The sequence below is a fragment of the Scomber scombrus genome, chromosome 2 (genome assembly GCF_963691925.1).
Source record: "Scomber scombrus chromosome 2, fScoSco1.1, whole genome shotgun sequence".
NCBI lineage: Eukaryota > Metazoa > Chordata > Actinopteri > Scombriformes > Scombridae > Scomber > Scomber scombrus.
This window is the reverse complement of record NC_084971.1, coordinates 10,479,988-10,499,714: the sequence shown is the minus strand read 5'-3', so window position 1 is coordinate 10,499,714 and position 19,727 is coordinate 10,479,988. Positions and strand designations below refer to the sequence as shown.

At 43.2% G+C, this 19,727-nt stretch overlaps 1 protein-coding gene across 1 annotated transcript in view; it reads left to right on the top strand.

Moving 5' to 3' along the window:
- pkd1a (polycystic kidney disease 1a) overlaps positions 1–19,727 on the top strand; it is a 64,176-nt gene that overhangs the window by 26,121 nt on the left and 18,328 nt on the right. The window contains exons 11-33 of the mRNA XM_062432548.1: positions 625–746; positions 841–985; positions 2,013–2,275; positions 2,559–2,939; positions 3,354–3,836; positions 4,009–4,140; positions 4,968–5,143; positions 5,965–6,095; positions 6,272–8,895; positions 9,651–9,848; positions 9,958–10,257; positions 10,404–10,849; positions 10,967–11,117; positions 13,845–13,997; positions 14,678–14,818; positions 16,312–16,633; positions 16,821–17,037; positions 17,503–17,662; positions 17,749–17,901; positions 18,046–18,190; positions 18,371–18,706; positions 18,883–18,971; positions 19,254–19,569. Of these exons, the coding sequence (XP_062288532.1) occupies positions 625–746; positions 841–985; positions 2,013–2,275; positions 2,559–2,939; positions 3,354–3,836; positions 4,009–4,140; positions 4,968–5,143; positions 5,965–6,095; positions 6,272–8,895; positions 9,651–9,848; positions 9,958–10,257; positions 10,404–10,849; positions 10,967–11,117; positions 13,845–13,997; positions 14,678–14,818; positions 16,312–16,633; positions 16,821–17,037; positions 17,503–17,662; positions 17,749–17,901; positions 18,046–18,190; positions 18,371–18,706; positions 18,883–18,971; positions 19,254–19,569 (7,584 nt within the window). The remainder of the gene's footprint in view (positions 1–624; positions 747–840; positions 986–2,012; positions 2,276–2,558; positions 2,940–3,353; positions 3,837–4,008; positions 4,141–4,967; positions 5,144–5,964; positions 6,096–6,271; positions 8,896–9,650; positions 9,849–9,957; positions 10,258–10,403; positions 10,850–10,966; positions 11,118–13,844; positions 13,998–14,677; positions 14,819–16,311; positions 16,634–16,820; positions 17,038–17,502; positions 17,663–17,748; positions 17,902–18,045; positions 18,191–18,370; positions 18,707–18,882; positions 18,972–19,253; positions 19,570–19,727) is intronic.

Genomic DNA, 19,727 nt, shown 5'->3' with positions numbered 1-19,727 from the left:
GAGTCAGTTAATAGAAGGCTGTCTGGTTTAATTATTATGGTGTAATAGGACATGTTCCTCCTCATGCTCAGGCTTATAATGTAACACTTCACTTGGTGCAGAAGAACCTCAAGCTGAAGTTAAACTGGAGTGACCATTCTAGTCTGCTCCACAGGAAGGGTCCTAATGAGGGCGAATTCCTCTAAAGAATGTACAACAGCAGATGTCAGAGAAAGCAGCGCAGTCTAAAACTACCTTCAAAACTGAAGAGAAATTCAATGTATATGTGTATGTGTGTCTCTAACTGAATGGTTAATTTCGTTTCCCTATCTTTGATTCTGTCCCTGTTTTTTTGTCAGTCTGCAGAGAGCCGATACTCTCTTGTACCGAAGTGTTCTTCTTTTAGTGGCTTTGACAGTAGTTTTGTTTGGTCTGTGTCTTCAGAGGTTTGTTCTTCATCTCATTTCTGCCACTTTGTCTTTCTGAAAACAGTGTGTCACTGTGTGGACAGCAGTCCTCTTGTAAGAAAAGGAAACATGCTCCGTCATTGCCTGTGAACTGCCTTTACTATCGCTCTACTCTAACTCTAACTCCCTCTATCCTCTCTTCTCCATTGACACCTTGACTTCATTCTGTTTTTTCTAGTGCATGTTAAAGATGCAGGGATCTACTTGGTGGGCCTGGCTGTGTTTCCCTCCCATAATCCTTTGCACCGTGTCACCAGCACTCTACTCTCTGCTGCACAAACACCCGGCAGCGCCATAGAGGTGAGGAGAATTTCTATTGCTCTACTGCTCTCATCAGACTTTGTGTCTCTTTCAAATTTGGTCTCATTTCTTCTCTATTTTGTTTTTCACTCAGGTACTGCTGTTCCCGGCACTGAGCTTTGTTCAAGCAGGTCGTCTGTCCTCCCTGGAATTTGTCACTCAGGAGCTTAGCTCACAAATCCACGTCCGATTCCAGACCTACAGACCTCACTGTCCAGGTCTGCACCTGCTGCTGCCCAGTGAGTCTCACATAGAAACACACTTTCTCACACACAAATTTCACTTAAAACCATCTGCACCTCCCTACATTCCTAACAAGTATCAGCAGGTGTTAAAGAACGTGTAAACCACCTGTGCCCACACCTCCACCACACTGACCAACCTTATCTAAAGATGTTGGGGAGGTCAACATGAAAGAAAAGTTGGAGACAGAAACTGGGGCAAAGTAAGGAAACAAGACCAATCAAGGTCACCTCCCTTCTGACGGCTTCCTGTCCTCGTCTGAGATCACCAGGCACACAGCACGTAGCTGCAACACTACGTCGCACAAGGCACAAAAGACAGAGATGCTTTCTATGTTTTTTGTACATCTCCACTGAGACATAGCAGCAAAAATGTGCAAGAGACAGAGTAGCAGAGAGTGGATGCACATGAAAGATGTGAGAAACAGAAATCCATAGAGAGGCAGGCGGCTTATAAAAGACAAGGGAGCACGTTTTTGAGAAACTTTCACTTGGAATTTATGGATGCAGCAGCAGGGAGACGCAAGAGATAATGAGATAATACAACAGTGTTATTAGTACACAGAAAGAAAGTTTGCTCTGCCCCACTCTGAGATGGATATCAGCCCAGCACATTAATTATGTTCCCACTACAACACACACACCAATCTTTGATATTCATTGTTCCACAAGTGCACACTTCTTGTTTTGGACAGATTTGCTTGTTGATTCTGTCTTTAATCCAAGTAATTTCTTTGCTTTTATTTGCAGTTGTGAATAATAATGGTTGTTAGATATAAAGTGAGAGGCAAAACGAATCAGCTTGAGATTCTATTTTGTTCTTTCTGCTTAAAGTGTTTTATAATGAAAAATATGTTTTTTTCTCCTTATTCATTTGTTAAATGCAGTATTTGCTATTAAACAGTACTAATTGTGAGATGCTCTCGTACAGGGTCTCCCCAGGGTCTGTTTTGTGTTCATTTGTAATATGACCACGTTCAATAAAAGCAAAATGTTATTTAAAAAGTTTCATCTTGTCACTCAGGTTGTGGAAGTCTAGTGTGTGCTCCAGTGGCTGTATGTGTCCCAAATGACACCAGGGACAGTGAGCCACGTTCTTGTGCCCGACTAGAGCAGTGGTGTCCTTTCCAGCGTCGGTGCCTGGCCCTCTCCAATCCTTGCCAGCCATCATCCTGTCCTAATTGCACCCAGGGTCACCACCTGCCTCCTGGGGCGCTAAGACCCCGATACATGCTGCAGAATGAGGTGGTCTTCACGCTACCAGCAGGACCAGCTGCACATGTACTGGTGAGAGGATAGTTATTTAGTCGTAGCACGTAGCTTTGGATTTGACGTAAGACTAGAAGAAATAGTAAATCACTGCCAGCTTTAATTTGAGGGTGTTTATAGCCAGATAATATTAACAGCTAAGGGATTGCAGCTGTAGTGCAGGACCTGACATTTCATTGCATCAAAAGAGGAAGATGAAGTTTTGATCCTAAGCTGGTGACGTACTATGTGATTTTTATTTATCTGACATTGATCTGTAACTGCTGATAACCCACAATCTCTTGACACCTGTTGCCTCCAGGTGCAAGACCAATTGGAGGACCTCCTGGTTTCCCACGGCGACATCATTGCCCTGCAGCATGATGCCGGCCCCGCCTCCCTCCTCCGCTGCCAAACCTCCTCGCACTCACTGTGGCGACAACCTGTTTTAGCCCTTAATCAGTCAGAGTGGTTTTTGATTAACAACACCAGACAGTCAACAGACAGCTCAGCTGACCACGACACTGACGCTCTACCTGACCCTGAGCTCGACGTGGAGGCGCTGGTGGAGGATGGCGATGGGGGCTGGCTGGAGGATGCAGTGTGCCCCATCAGAGTGCTCTATGTGGGACACAGTGAGACGAAACTGCTGGGAACACAGCTGTCTGCTGGTCTACCCCAGCCCGGATTATACAACCTGCTGGTAAGACATCAAAGCTGTATGTCATATCCCAGCATGCATCACGCAGATGTCAACATGCTGGAGGAGGCCACACAGACCCTATACTTAAAGGCTTTTCTTGAAGATTGTGTTCTTCTATATCACCAGTGTTTTATAATTTAGCAATTGACTTTCAAACTAACAATGTGGAAGGGGCTACTATTTTAAATTTGAATATCTCTAAAGGGATTCATGGAATTTGAAACTAAAAATTTAAATAAATGTTTTTCCATGTTTTTTCAGTGTTAACAGTTGCTAATCCATCAACATCCATTAAGTTGTTTGATTAGCTTGGTATGAATTATGTTTTTGCCTATATCCCTTTTCTGTCCTGTATTGATTATTATTCTGTGTTAACATGATAATTGAGACCAAATTTTATTTAATAATTTCCAGGTGACTTCTGCTGAGCCGTCATACCCAGCCTCAGCATCATGCCTGTTGCGGGTGGTGCCTCCTCTGGGTTTGACGATCCTCCACCCCTCTCCCAGGAATGGCACCCTTTACCTGCAGCCCAACAACACCCGGCTGCTGCTCCGTGTCCAGTCTCGCTACATAACAAAGGCATCTCGGCGCAGCAGTAATCACAATGTGACCTTCCAGCCTGACTGTCCCCCAGAGTTTTCAACCAGCCCATCACTCTGTCAGCCCGGACCAAACTCTGGGTCAGGGGTTGAGATCCCAGAGCAAAGCCTGTATGCAGTGCTTGATCTAAACCTGGGGGAAGAGGAGCAAAGGGGTCCAGTGCAGATGGAGTTAGAGGCTCACAATAACGTGACCGAAGCCAGCCTGACTGTGGTTGTCCACCTGGAAAATCCGCTCAGAGGATTGGTGGTACAGCCACACCCTGCCCACAGGGTGTTGATGGAGTCAGTCGTGGTGAGTTTGTGTGTCAATTACTGTATTTAATTGTTGATAGGTAGTTGTATTAAGAGCCCAGTTCATACTTGATATTACTCAGACTACACTATACTTTGTCTTCTTATCATATGCTTTTTATTTATGTGTGTGTGTGTGTGTGTGTGTGTGTGTGTGTGTGTGTGTGTTTCAGAGTTATACAGCATCAGTGCTTGAAGGCTCCAATCCCACATTTAAATGGACAGTTGATGACAAGCCCTACTTCACTTACTACAACACTGTCCTCAATGTGATCTATCAGCACGCTGCCGTCTACAAGCTCACGGTGAGTTTCTCTCACATGTTCAATGAGTCAAGCTGTTGTCGTACTGTCAAACTATCCCATTCATGAAAGAATATTAATTATTTTAATTAAATTATATGCGACTGCCTTGTTTTTGACACCATGTATTTGTGACAGGGCATCCACAGACAAACTGTCAAAGTGTCTGAAGCAAATTTAATGATTTTAGTTGTAATTAGACTGAGCCCATTTTTCTGGGCAGTAGATTTAACTGGAAAGCTTTCCATTCGTTTTGACAGTTTTATACACTGATGAGCTTAATCAAAATCAATATGTGAAAAATATGGGACAGAGTGAAACTTCATTGTTGAATTGTTCTGTTAATTACATCTGATGATAAAGAATCTGTTGCACATACAAGACTGAATAGATGATTTTGTGCAGTTTCGGTAAGAATTGTAAGAATGTAAGAATTGGTTCAGCACAACACATTTAAACATTAATTAACACTTTTGGGTTTTTTGAAAACCTTTTGAATCTTTTTTTTTTATTTCCACTCTCCATTTACAAAATGTCAGAAAAACTGTGAAAAATGGCCTTCACAGTTTCCAAAGTTATTTAACATAGTATAATAAAGAAAGCAAATATAAACATTTTATAAGGTCAGCATTTTGGCTTAGAAAAATGTAAGGATTAATTGATTACCAAAATAGTTACAGTGGTCACACCATGTGTTTGAAAGTATTATGATTGCGCCTCATTGCTTTGTGTCGCCATTAAGGATCATTTAGATGTGGTACAAGACTTATACTTCAAGTTCTTATCCACTGTCCTCAACCATCTTACCAGTTGTGTGGCATCTCTTCCAGGTGACAGCTATGAACCATGTCAGCACCCTCACAGAGCATTTCAACGTCACAGTGGACCGACTGCAGCCCATGGCCAACCTCACAGTAAAGGGTGTTCCAGATGTGGTCCCTCAGGGCTCCACTCAGACTCTCACCACCTCTGTGTGCGTGGACATGTCTGTGACCGCCACCTTCCGGTATGAACCGAGAGCTGATAGATGGACAGCATGCAGCATGATAGATAAACAAATTAGAAACATAAAGTGTTTTTTAAAAGACAGCATTTTTTCTTCTCCTCTATTTTATTTTTTAACACAGAGTGAAAACATTGTGCATCTGTTTGTGTTTGACTGTTCCTTTCTTGTCCTCTATCTGTCTGTCTTTCTTTTCTGCACTTTTCTCTGTTTTCAACTTCCTGTGCACCATAATAGCACTGCAGCCATCATACCATGCAGAGCCTTGGATTTATAACCGTGTGGTTAGAGCAGATTGCTGACAAGAATTTTCCCCTCTGCTCTGCTGTTTCCCCTGTACTTCTTTTCCTTTTTTTCTTCACTCTTTCTCTTTTAGTCTTTTCCCTCCCTCCCTCCCTCTTTTACATTCCCACCCTCCCAACTGTGGCGCACTCTTTCACTTAGTTTCCCCTCCACTCTCACCATTCTTGGTCCAGTGAGGCTTCTTGAGTTTTGAGTTTCCACTTCTCCCCATCCAGACCCTCTATTGCCTCGTCAGAGAAGACTCCCACTTTCCAGCTAGTGATTGAGTGTGTGTGTGTGTGTGTGTGTGTGTGTGTGTGTGTGTGTGTGTGTGTGTGTGTGTGTGTGTGTGTGTGTGTGTGTGTGTGTGTGTGTGTGTGTGTGTGTGTGTGTGTGTGTGTGTGTGTGTGTGTGTGTGTGTGTGTGTGTGTGTGTGTGTGTGGAAATGGTTATCAGTGCATCTCTATTCAGCTAAGCTCCATCTATTTCTCTAAAGGTCCTGTTTTAATGGTTTTGCTTTTTTTACATTTGTTATGCTGCAGATGGTCTTTTGGTGATGGGGGATACAAGGAGTTTGAATTCAAGCCTCCCTACGCCTCCTCCTTCCCCTGCCCAGACTTTCCCAATCAGGTCCTCCTAAGCAACAACGTCACCTATATCTACTCTCAGCCAGGTGACCCCTCTTCATCCCCTATCAGCAGTGCTAGCACACAGTCATGACTAATAGAGCAGGGACCAATTTAGTCTGACTTTGTTTCAACTTAGGCAAGGTCACATTTTTTAAATTCTCTGGTTCGATAATGATATATGATTAATGTCAACTCTTTTTTTCTTGCCCTTACGCTACAGGAATATACACAGCGCTGGTGTCAGTTTCCAATCGTTATGAGAACATCAGTCAGAGCATCAACATGAGTGTCTACAGCATCCTGACTCGTGTCGATATACAGACTGAGCCCCAACTTCTCCTAGCTAACAAATCAGCAGAGTTTGAGGCTCATCCTTTACCCTCACCTTATGGCATCCACTATGACTGGCACTTTGGAGATGGCTCTGCCCTGCTGCAAGGTCGGCGAGTGACACACTCCTATGCACAGAGCGGTGTCTTCAATGTCTGTGTATCAGTGAACAACACTATCAGTTCTACAGAGGCTTGTGCCGAGATGTTTGTATATGAGGAGATTGAAGATTTAACAGCTGAAAGTTCCTCTCCGACAGAGCTTCACAGCCCCACTACAGTGCGGGCACACCTTGCTTCTGGTAACAATATCACATGGACATTCTCCATGGGTGATGGGAAGATCTACACTCATTCTGAGCCTCACGTGTCACACAGCTATATGAAAGAAGGCAACTACACAGTGAACGTGACTGCTGCCAATGCTGTGAGTTCTGGCTGGACGATCTTAACAGTGCAGGTATTTGTCTTCCAAGTGGTGAGGATGGAGCCGTCCGGGTGTGTCCAAGAAAGAACCCCTGTCTACTTCCAGGCCTCTGTGTCCGGTAACGCATCAGCTCATCTTTATGAGTGGAGCTTTGGGGACGGGAGCCCCAATGAGACACACCATGGCAACCCCAGAGTCTCGCACACCTACTGGACAAATGGGAACTATCACCTCTCCCTGCTTCTCTCCAGTGGAGTCAACAAGGCTACCAAGGCCAACTTCTTCAACTGGGTATGTGTTCAGCCAGCTTTAACCAACATCAGCCTTACCCATGGGAAATCGCACTATGCTGTCAGGGAGGAGATACGGTTCCAGGTTACAGCTGAACCAGAATTTAACTATAGCTATCAGTGGGACTTTGACAGAGAGGAAGACGTTGAACTCATTCGTGGTTCTGGGAATATGGTGACAACGTATAAAAACCCAGGTCGATACATGGTGACAGTAACGGTCTTCAATAACATCTCCACAAGTAATACTAGTGTTCTGATTGAGGTTCAGATGCCCATAGGACCAATTGTTATTCAACATAATGGCACTAAGTACAACAACCTGACACATAGAGCACCATATGCTTTTACCACTTCTTCCTCAGCCTCTGATGTCACTTACACCTGGAACCTAGGAGATGGGAACGTGCTCACAGGCCAGAATATCCTCCACACCTACAATTTCTCTGGAAACTACAATATTACTCTGACAGCCGCCAATACAATTAGCAAGAATCACACCGTTTTACCCATTGCTGTGCTTGCACCTATCCGTGGACTAACCGTCAATGCCAGCTTGATAAATGTCCCTCTCAATGCCTCAGTCCACTTTGAGGCCCAAATGGAAGAGGGAGATGGCGTCCGGTACTCTTGGATCTTGTGTGACCGCTGCACCTCAATCCCAGGCACCCACACCATGTTTTACACTTTCCGCTCTGTTGGCACTTTCAACATCATTGTGACAGCGGAGAATGATGTAGGAACAGCACAAGCGAGTATCTTCCTGTTTGTTCAACGTGAGCTTGAGGGGCTGCAGATCTTAACTGAGGAGGAGAGTGGAGGAGATGGAGGCATGGGATTGGATGGTTGCTGCTTTGCTACAAACCGTGTTCTCCACCTTCAAGCAGGATTGAAGGAAGGAACCAATATGACCTTTACTTGGAACCTCATCAGAGAGCAAGAACCCACCAGCTCAATCTTCAACATAAGCGGGAAAACCATGGACGCTCATTTCTCCACCCCAGGTCCATGTAACATCTTTCTCCGGGCTGTCAACCTCCTGGGCCAGCTGTCTGTCAACAGAACCATCCACTTCCTGGAGCCAGCTGGAGGGGTGTACCTGCAGATCAGCAACAACCCAGTTGCGATCAATGCTCCAACTAATCTGACAGTACGGACTATGGAGGGCTCAGACCTGCATTACCGTTGGTCTGTTAATGGGGACACTCTGCCTGGAACCAAGCCCTGGATGACACACAGCTTTACAAGTCCTGGCCCAAAACTAGTGACTGTAGAGGCCTTCAATAAAGTTAGCTCAAAGCTTGTGTCAAAGACAGTAAATGTCCAGGAAATAATTTCTGAGCTAATATTCACTGCAACCAATGTGACAGAGCAGAGTTACGTAGCTACCGGTGTCAGTGTCTCGCTCCAAGGGGAGGTACAGACTGGAACCAATGTGACCTGGACATGGCTGATGGAAGGAAGAACAGTAACAGGAAGGAAAACTTCTCTTATTTTCCAGGAGCCGAAAACAGCAACTCTTACTTTGAATGCCACCAACGATGTCAGTGGGCAAGTGGTTTCCAGGGAGTTCTTTATTCAGGACAAGATTCAGGGGTTGGATCTGAGGGCAAGTAAAAACATTGTAGAAGTTGGTGAGAAGGTGGAGTTCACCATTTCTATGGCAGCAGGTACAGACGTTTGTCTGATCCTCAGCATCAGCGGAGATTACACTGTTACCCCTCAACTCAACCAAACCTACGTCCACACGTTCACCAGGGTGGATACATACATGGTGAATCTCACTGCTCACAACCAGGTAAAGTCAAAGGAGACACATAACATACACTATAAGGACATGTAATGGCGATGATTTGGCCGGTCAATGTTCACTCTTTTGAGATACAAAAACATACAAATATCATATGTTAATTGTAACAGCCATGACACACATTGCTATTGTTTATTATTATTATTATTATTATTATTATTATTATTATGATCATTATTGTGATACGCATGTGATGGTGTGATGGCTGATAGCTCTGTGTTGCCACATATCAGAGCAGCAACGAGCATGTCATTGAGAACATTGTTGATAAGTGTGTAATTTATCAAGTTATCAGTGAAATGGCTGTCAAGATATTCGACCTTACTGCTTTCTTAAAGCAAAACTTCACTTTATTCTGATATGCAAAGTGCAAAAATTCCAAAAATGACTTGTATCCCTGTATGCATAAGTCTGGAAGACATGACTTTTGGGTGACCATCATCAGAAACCACCCACCCACTTATCTGACCTGGTCAAACAGAGATTGAAATATAATGAAAGCAACATATACTTTCGACTGCATCTGTGCTGCACATTTTCTACAAAAACATATTCCACCTGAATCATTTGAATGTAAATCCCCTAATACATTAATAGTAATGGCTCTAAGCAGCAATTAGGAAATACAAATATTCTAAATCTAATTATATTATTTTGGTATTAACTGTGATATCAAAGTCATCAAGATAATATTAAACTAACACAGTACACACATTTTTATTTGTTGCCATTTGACAATCCAGGTGAGTTCCAAGAGGCGACACCTGCAGGTGGAGGTGATGGAGCCGGTGCGTGGACTTTCCATCCAGGGAAGCTGCGCAGCAATCCCTGTAGGTGTGAAGAGAATGTTTGTGGCCAACATCAAGACGGGCAAACCTGTTCACTTCCTGTGGACATTTGATCTAAACCACCTCCTCAAGGGATCGCATATAGGCAAAGAGGTCAGATCGCTTAAATATTTCCCCATATAATTATGGCAATATAGAAAATGAGGCATAAGCTGTAAAATGCAGAAATGGTAACACATATCAATGCATCACACAATCCCAGGTGTCCTACACGCCAGAAGAAGCAGGGTTGTTGACCATTTACCTGGCGGCCTTCAATGCACTGCACGCTCAGAACATCACCAAGTACATCCTGGTGCAGAACCGGCTGACGTCTGCTGCCTTGTATGCAGCACCTCGAGACACTTTCATCAATAAGACAGTGACCCTGATGGCGTCTGTCACACCCAGATCCAATCATGTGGAGTGTTTGTGGAACTTTGGTGATGGTTCTACTCATGTTCCCACCAACACCACAACTGTGGAATACAAGTACAGACTGCCAGGACACTACTTGGTCAAAGTATGTTTTTTTAAACTTCATTATTTCATGTACTGTATAGATTGATTATGTATATGTTGATCTTTATAATATGAGATAGATACGGTATGTGACAGCTTGAGACCTTCACAGTTTTGTGATTTCACCAATTTGTTTTTCTCTGCTAGGTGAACTGCAGTAACCTGGTGAGCTGGGTGTTAGCGAAGGTGGAGGTAAACATCAGTGTATTAGAGTGTGAGGAACCAGAGGTACAGGTGGTTCGGGCCCCCCGCCTGGCCATCTGGCGTTCCCAGTCCACGTTGGTGGAGGCCAGTGTGGACCTGAAGGGTTGTGTGCGCTACGGAGCTCAGTACCTCTGGCAGGTACTCTCCACACCCTCCTGTGATAATGACAAAGACCACCGTGTTGCCTCTGGGGTGGTGACTCAACCCTCCCAGTCATTACCTGTCCCAGTAATTCGCCTTCCGATGGAGGTTGATGTGCGGCGGCTGCAGCTTTCATTGCCTAAAATGGCTCTGGCAGCAGGAAACTACACCTTGGTGTTTTCTTTATCATATGAAGGTGTGCCACTGAGGAAAGCTGCGTGTTTGCAACTCAGTGTCATGGCTGCCAGGTTGGTGGAGAAACACGACATTTTGACTCTCTCCCTTTATTCATTGTTGCTGATTTTTAAATTTGCATAATACTATCTTTTTGATGATAATTTAAACCCTTTCCTTTTCTTAACCAGGCTGATGCCCATCATAGAAGGGGGCACCTACAGGGTGTGGTCGAGGACACAGGACCTGCAGCTCAGTGCAGAGCAGTCTTACGATCCCAACATGGACCCAGAAAGCCAGTCACGACTCCACTACCACTGGGAGTGCCAGAGCACTTCAAAGGTAAGGGCATGCATCGTGTCGTTGCAGATATTTTAACCACATGCTGATATCTACAGTTTATATGTAGTAGTAACACACTGAAAAAATGAGAAGCAGGAACAGCCACTAGTATTTATTATTTTATTACTAGGTTTATCTTTTTTAAATGTCTTCACGTACAGAAGAGTACGACAGAGTTATCTGCTATTCTGCTTTTGCTCCTGTGGTTAGACACTGAGGACTGTCTCTCTTTCATTATTCTGCATGTTTGGCTTGATTTGAGAAATAAAAGAGTGTGTTGAAGTGTTGAATTGTCAAACCTAGCTCCACTCTAAAGCATTTTATTGGCACTTTTAAATAGTAAATTCATAAGACGGAGTTAAGAGGTCAGTTCTTATTCTGCAAAGGAGACAGTGGAAAAATTACGTAATGGTCATCTGGTCTTGAGTACTGCAGTTGCCTTCAGAAAGGCCTGGCAGCATTGATGTGAAGAGGAGAATTCAGTTCAGGACAGTGTGGGTGTGGGTGTGGGTGTGTGTGTAAAAATTCATTTAGTTTTTTTTTCACAGTCACCGCTTCCTAAGCTGGGTGGGAACACATTCTGCCTGTGCAGCAAAAGACCACAATATAAGACCCGATGGGATGGGTGTGGCCATCAGGACTGTGTGTGTGTGTGTGTGTGTGTGTGTGTGTGTGTGTGTGTGTGTGTGTGTGTGTGTGTGTGTGTGTGTGTGTGTGTGTGAGTGTGTGTGTGAGTGTGTGTGTGAGTGTGTGTGTGAGTGTGTGTGAGTGTGTGTGTGTGTGTGTGTGAGTGCGAGCGTGCATGCGTGTAGTGTGTATCTAAGCAGACAGGCATTTAAAGGGTTATGTAACTGTTTAGAGATAAACTCAGCATTCCACAGCTGGTGCTTTGCTCCCCACCCTGACAATTACACTTACACATCATACAACATGCACACAAACACACTGCTGTGCGTAGCTGCTAATAAAGAGAAATAAGTACACCGCTCAGTTTGACCTCAAAGTGTGAACCATCTTTCCATTCTGGTAGAAGGAGCTGAAAAGACAGAGTCAGAGTTAGAGTTCATTGACACAGAGTTGACTAGATGTCCTACACTGTCCTGAGCTTGGACACAAGTACAATCAGGGTGCGGTTTGCCTGGGGGAATGGTGAGGACCCCCCCGGTATATATTTATATATATACATATATATGTGTCTGCCTCTGCTGAGTGATATTTATCTCTGGTGAGGACAAAAATGTATCCCCCTCATAGTGATTTATGTTGCTTCACCCATAGACCATATAAAATATCTAAAATTAAAAAAGGCTATTTACCATTTAAAAATTCTTAGTAAAGTAGCTGCAATGTGAGAACAGTCATTAATGCAAACAACAATTAAATCAGAAATGGACCTGACAATGTGTGACAACAGAGATGACACAACATCTAGGCTACCTGATGACACAGTAAATGGGTTGCCTCCTTCCCTGCTCGGAGTTGTGGATAAAAGAGGAGCCAAATGCTGCAAATGACCCCTCACAGGAAAGCATAAAAAGAAGACCGAAGTCTGTCATCAAATCAGACTGTTTTTCTAGTCTGACAAGTAGGGATATACTGTAGCTTAACTTTATTTTTATGATGACAACATGTGCTGCTGCATACTGCTTATAAATGTTACTGTAACAGCTACAAAACATAGCCTAACAGGCTCCATAATCTATACAAGCCCACTGTGTTTCTGATTTATTTTCATGAATAATAACATTTCATTTTTTCATAAATCGCACCCTGAATATAATGATAGGAGACGATAGTTTAAAAAGAAAACAAAAATGATTCACTGTTGTGCAATGTTGGCTTTTTTGGTTTTCACTGACGTCAATCTGGGTAGTGCTGACAAAATCAAATATTTAATATGTATTTGTGAGTTTTTAGTGGAAGAGATCATTACAAACAAGATTTTAAGAATGGAAATAAGTAGCAACTGGTACTAACAGTGGGATTTTTATTTTATTTTTACTTCCTTTATTTTATTTACTTTACATAACTAAAAACCCCAAATCTGAAGAAAGATGGATTATCCTAAATTAAAAGTTAGATTAAAACATGGGTATTTCATTTCTCATGACACTCAAGTTTGCTGTTCTAAGACCAAGAGGGAGGTCATAAAAGCAGGAGCAGGAGCAGCCTTACCATGTTTTTTATGAGGCAAAGTTCTTGTTGGAACATGAAATGAAAAATAATCACAGATACTTTAAGGTGCTAGGTTATGTAGGGCTTGTATAAATAAAAAATACTTCAGATACATTCTAAAAGGTACAGGTAGCCAGTGATTTGATCTCTTTTTTGAGTATTAGTCAAGATTCTGGCTGCAGCTAGTCTAAATCTCCTGTCAGTTTCTTACATTTTTTAGTTTATCCAGTTAAGAGAGAACTGCAATAATCTAAGCATGAAAGCATGAATCAGTGAGAAATTGAATTGAAAAAAATGACAAATAAATTTAAGTTACAAAGTAATTCAGTAACAGTCAGACTGAGCCCCTTGAATGTTTTCTTGGTTTTGTGAAGACAATGTTTATCCAAATAAAGTCTCAATAAATCAAATGTATATCAATATACTCCCCACATTTACTCTTTACATATCAGTAGTGCTGTTAAATAACACACCCTATTCTCATGTTATGTAAAAGTAACACATGTTATAAACAAAACACTCATAAAAGTCTATCCTGATTTCTGCCTGCAGGGTCCAGAACACTGCTCCAGTCTGAACTTCGGCCTGGGCTCAAGTGGTCCAGTACTTGGAATCTCTGGCTCCGAGTTGGAAGCAGGCGTCGAATATACTTTCAAACTGACAATCAGCAAAGATGGCATGCCACCAGAGTCCACCACACAAACTGTAAGTGCACATTCTCCTCCAGACATACAAAGCTCGTGGTTCTCAGCCTGGAGTCTGGAACCCTCCAGTGGGCCACTAGATTAATCAGAAGGGTTAGAAGATGATGGATAGAGTAGAAAAGAAGGTTTCTCTTGAAAAAGAGATTCATGTATTCCTTTTTTATTAGGAAAATGTTCTGCAGTACTCATATCTCTTAACTAATTTCATACTCATCATCATATCTCATTATATTCATCAATCACATTATTCACTGTTATGAATAAAAAAAACGGTCTCTCTTTAATGGATCAACCTCTGTTCTTTTCTCCAAAACCTTTGTCTTCATATCTCTGATCTATTGATCAGGATTTCAACAATTAGACACAGAAACTGCTGCCAGCAAAACACATTGATCATTTAGTCTACAACGAGCTTTAAAAAAACAAAAAAACATGAAAGACCAAATAGCAATAGATAGGATAGAGAAAAGATATAAAACAGAAACAAGAAGACGCCAAATGTGGTATGAATTTTATGGACTGTATTACACACATAATGAAAGACAGAAGGAATGAGAGAGAATCAATATGTTTCAGATTGAATTTTGTGGTGGGGGGTTAGCTTTCTGATCGGAGAGACTGTGTCCCACCATCTCCTGGATTACTTATGTTTGAAATTTCATGTCTGTGTATGTGTGACAGGTACTCGTCCAGAGTGGCCATATTCCCATGGTGTATCTGGAGTGTGTGTCCTGTAAGGCCCAGTCCATCTACGAAGTCAGCCACAACTCGTATGTCTACCTGAGAGGAACCTGCACCAACTGCCAGGGCTTTCACCGCGGGGTAGGCACACATTTACACACACACACACACACACACACACACACACACACACACACACACACACACACACACACACACACACACACACACACACACACACACACACACATACACACGTAAACAAACAAACCCACACAGTGACATAAGTGCACAGCCCGTCCAACTCAGATTGCCCCTGTCTCAGTGAAATGAGGTCACCGCACCACAGAAGCGACAGTGGAGTCAACATTTCCAGATCCTTTCATTCGTTCTCCTCCTCTCCGCCTTTGTTCAGACCTTTTCTGGGATTTGTGATGCAGGCAGTAGTGTGTGGGTGTGAGAATGAAGTCATTGTACAAGTGGAGCCAGAGAGAATATGTTATATCCTTACAAACACAGGGAAACAATTTGAAAGACAAAACACTTGTTGAGTCACGGGGCCTCAAATTTCACAGACCAGCTGTTTGTGCTCAGCTGTAGTCTAACCTAGGTCATTAAAAAAAATAATTACATTGCACGTTAGTTTCCATACTGCACAGGGGTAAGTCTGTATTTACTTTGCAAAAATATGACTTCATGCAGTTCTCACATACACACACTGTATGTCACCATAAGAGTCATAGCACAGCATCGGCTGAGAAAGACACAGATGGAAGAATTTCATTTTTAGTAATGAGTTTCAATCTCTTGACAGTCTTGTAAAGTCAGTTAGAAAGCAGTCAAATTACAGTAAGTAGAGCTACAGTATTTATGTAGCAATTTTCAATACAGAAGTTACAAAGTGCTTCACTATAAAAGCATTTAGCACAACATATAAAACAGGTAGGCTAGTAAGACACACAAAATTGGATTTAATAGACAGAAGAAGAAAAAAAGTTAAGAAAAGTGATGGAAATATAAGTGAGTCTTGAGAAGTCAAAGCTCCTCAGCTGAGGCAAGACTAGAATGAATTGCAATAATCAAGTTGTGACAAAAGCCTGAAAGCAGCATTGCTAAAAAGATAAAATATGTCTGAACTGAGAAATATTTAGAAATCTGTCATTCTAAGAGTCAAATATGACATCTAATTGTGTGAATGCATGACCTCTTACTCATTCACATGAATCACAGTAATCATAGAGGTTAAAAGTCCAAGAGATTGCTCAAAAACCTAGAGAAACATTTTGTTACCTTTTGGACAGAGACAAATATGTCAAAATATTCCTTTAAGGCCATCTTATTCTCCGGCATGTGCTTTATCCCCAACTCAACTACCCTTTCTTTATAACTCACTACCTAGGAAAACAACACATCAGGGTCAGACAGTTGTAGCCTGGTTTCTAGAGTTCTTCTAAGTGGCGTTGCACATCTCTGTTGGCTCCTAATGATTGGTCTGTATTCAATTTTAAAAAGAAGCATGAAGATGTCCTTACCTCAAATGAAAGCTTTTAGACTGACTTGTTTGATTTATTGATGGCTTTACATTTCTTACGTTCTGTTGCTAAAATCTCTCCCTGTCTCTCTCTGTCTATCAGCGCTGGCGTGCCATGACGCTACAGAATGAGACTCTGGTCCTGGACTCCTCCACCACCACCACAGGCAGTGGCGGCATGAATCTTGTGTTGCGGAAGGGCATCCTGCGCCACGGAGACTCTTACATCTTCACGCTGCACGTGACTGACGGCAGCCTGGATGGCGAGGGTGCCGCTTCCATCACGCTGCACCACAATATGCCCCCGACTGGTGGGAATTGTCACCTGAGAGGGGGAGGGGAAGCAGGAATGGACTACGGGGATGGAGACAGTGGAGGCTGGAGGATACGCACACTGGTGGACCGGGTACACTTTAACTGCTCAGGTAGGAGGAAGGAAGGTGTGACCTCTTTCTCACACACCTGAATCCCAGTAATCATTGTTTCCAATCTCATTAGCTGATGTCTTCCTCGTCCCATTTTTTACCAAGATCATCTCTTCTTCTCTTATGTGTTTTCTTCCTCTTTCTCACTTTCTTGCCCCACTATCCTCCTCCTTCACTCTCTCTCCAGGTTACAGTGATCTGGGCGTTTCAGAGACGCCCTTGCTCTACAGTCTGCTGGTGATGCGCTGCAAAGAAGAATACTGCGAGGACTTCTGTGTGTACAAAGGCAGCAGTCCGGAGCACTCGGCCTTCCTGCCCCCAGGCTTCAGCTCAGCCCAACACCGTGTAACCGTATTCATCACAGTGGAGGACCACCAAGGAGCTGCGGTCACAGCATTCAACGAGTAGCTAAATTTTGCTTTAATGTTTAATGGAGTTAGACAACAGCATGAAAAATAGATTAAAGATTTCACAACTAAAAACCTTAAACAATCCTTCAACTTTTCTTTTTGGGTCCTGTCTCAAACTGCCAAGCATGTACACTCCTGAGCAGTACAGTAAATCCCAACCAGAGACTTGCAGTAGCATTTAGCCCAGTTTGGATCAGATGCTGAATTATGCTATTATTATGTTTTGGACTGTTCTTATAAAGGAATGGAAAATTATTTGAAAATCATTTAACTTCTTGCTTTAAGTAAACAAATTATACTGAATGTGAGTGTTAGAAAAAGTATATTAAAGCTTACTGTAAGAACATTTGTTAGCACAAACTTGCTAATTTGTGAATTTTTTTTCCATTCAGGTCCACATAAATATGGCAAAGATAGAAACACAGCATTCAATAACAGTGCTTTTTGTTTTGTGTCCAGTACCATCGAGGTTGTGCTGCCAGATCTGCCCCGTGAATACACCAGCATTCCCCATTGGCTGGCTGAGCTGACAGACAGCAAACTCAAAAAGATGCTGGAGCAGGGAGACTCCCAGAGGGTCAGAGAGTTATCACTGGCTCTCATTACAGTTCTAAATGAGGTAGGAGAGGCCTAGAAACCCAACATTGATGATTCCATTTATCAATCCATCGAGGAATACTTATACTTGTATTTACTTTTCTCCAGTATGAGCAGACAAGGGAGGCAGTACGGCGGTCCCAAGCTGACCGTGGTTATCGAGTCAGAGTTCGTAGCAACATCACCAGAGCTCTGACCGCTTTGGACCTGACCACTGTTAACGACATCCAGCAGACCTCCGCTGCTCTGGCACAGTGCACAGTGAGTAGGATGAGACAGAGGGGAGAAAGAAGAAGAAGAAGAAGAAAGAAAGAAAGAAAGAAGGGGAATTGCAAAAGGCAAAGAATAAAGCTAGAAAATGTCAAGAGAGTGAACAAATGATCTTTGTGTGTGTGTGTTTTCCAGGCGGTGAGCCGAGAGTTCATCTGTGAGGAGTGTCAGAACAGCACTCTGAACAAACTGGAGTCCATGCTGGAGATTCTGCAAACTGACACTAAGCAGGGCACCGTCACCCCGACTGAGATAGCTGACAATATTTTGAACATCATGGGTAAGACAGCAAGTACATTCACAATAAAAAAGTGTCAGTTTTAGTTGGATTTCAAACTGCTGAATCAGCTATGTCTATGTCAGTGCAGGAGGTTTTCATCTTTTAGGAAAATGTATGGTTGCTTGTCAGTCAGCTAACTACAGTGAATGAAACTGCTCAAACTTTTTCCTCTGCGCCCAGGTGATCTGATCCATCAGGTCAGCCAGTCAGCCTCCCAGTCTTACATCCAGCCTGCTTACTTGGATTCTCCGTCAGCCTCCTCAACCTCCCCATTAACCTCTTCTGGTGAAGAACAAGGAGGTATCCTATTAGACCCCTCTCCCTCCTCCCTGGAACCACACCCTCTGCGAGTGGCGGCCAAGGCTTACAGCCTGTCGTCGGTCCTCATGCTGATCCTCATGCACGCCCGTGTGCTCAACGAGGAGCCGCTTGTGCTGAGAGGAGCTGAGATCGCCGCCACTGGAAAACTGGCAGACCCCCAGAGCCTGCTTTGCTACCATGGCAACAACAGTCCAGGTGGGCCTGTGTGTTTGGAGTTATGGGAGCTGATAAAGCTACATTTCTTCAGGTGGTTACTTTCATCAGCTCAAAATCTAAAGAAAGTTATAGATTATAAACATATATATATCTGTTTCCTCTCCCCTCCCCTCCTCTCCCTTCCTCTGCTCTCCTTTCCTCTTTTATGCTTCCAGAATGCCAGCGGTTCTCCATCCCCCGCGCTTTCAACAAAAGTCTTGACAGAGCTGCTGCAGGAAATAGCATCATGCAGCTACTCTTTCTGGTAACATCAGAAAACATGACGGATGCTACTCAGTTGACTTTAAAATTCTCCTGAACTTTTTCTTTGGATTGCTGTCAAAGAGCTTGGCAGCATTAAAGCTGTCTCTGCCAAAGTCACTCATGAGCACACAATCACAGAAATGACTGGTCTGAAGTGGCCTTGTTTGAATTGTTCCTGCCTTATAGCCTTTTTCCATTTTGCTTTCCATTTCTATCAAATCCCATTTTCTCCAAAGTGCACATCCTCTTATGATTTCTCTCCCTCTTACTTATTATCCCTTAGGTGGATTCTAACCCCTTCCCCTTCAACTATGTGGCCAACTACACCGTCTCTACCGAGGTGGCGTCCATGGAGTTCCGCACTGAAAATGGCACCCAGATTCCCATCTCTGGACTTGATGATAGTCTAGCCATCACTGTTGCCATTAACAATGGCAGTGGTGGAGAAGTGGGTGCTGAGGGTTCTGGTGCCGGAGGCGTCCCCACAGCTGGAGCTGTAAACATCAGCCACTGCAACTCTGTCATTGTCACGGTCAGCACAGGAAATAACAACCGACAGGCAGGACTGTTTGTGCAGCTGAACTTCACCTCTCTGGAAGGTGAGCTGTCCTATTTTTTTATTTTATTTTATTTTATTTAACAGGTCTGGGACAATGCTAAGAAAAAGAGCCTAAGTTAACCTGGAATGCTAATATTCATCTGTTGCCCCTGGCCATGATATTAAAAAGGCAGCCATCATATGCACACTGCATATGCT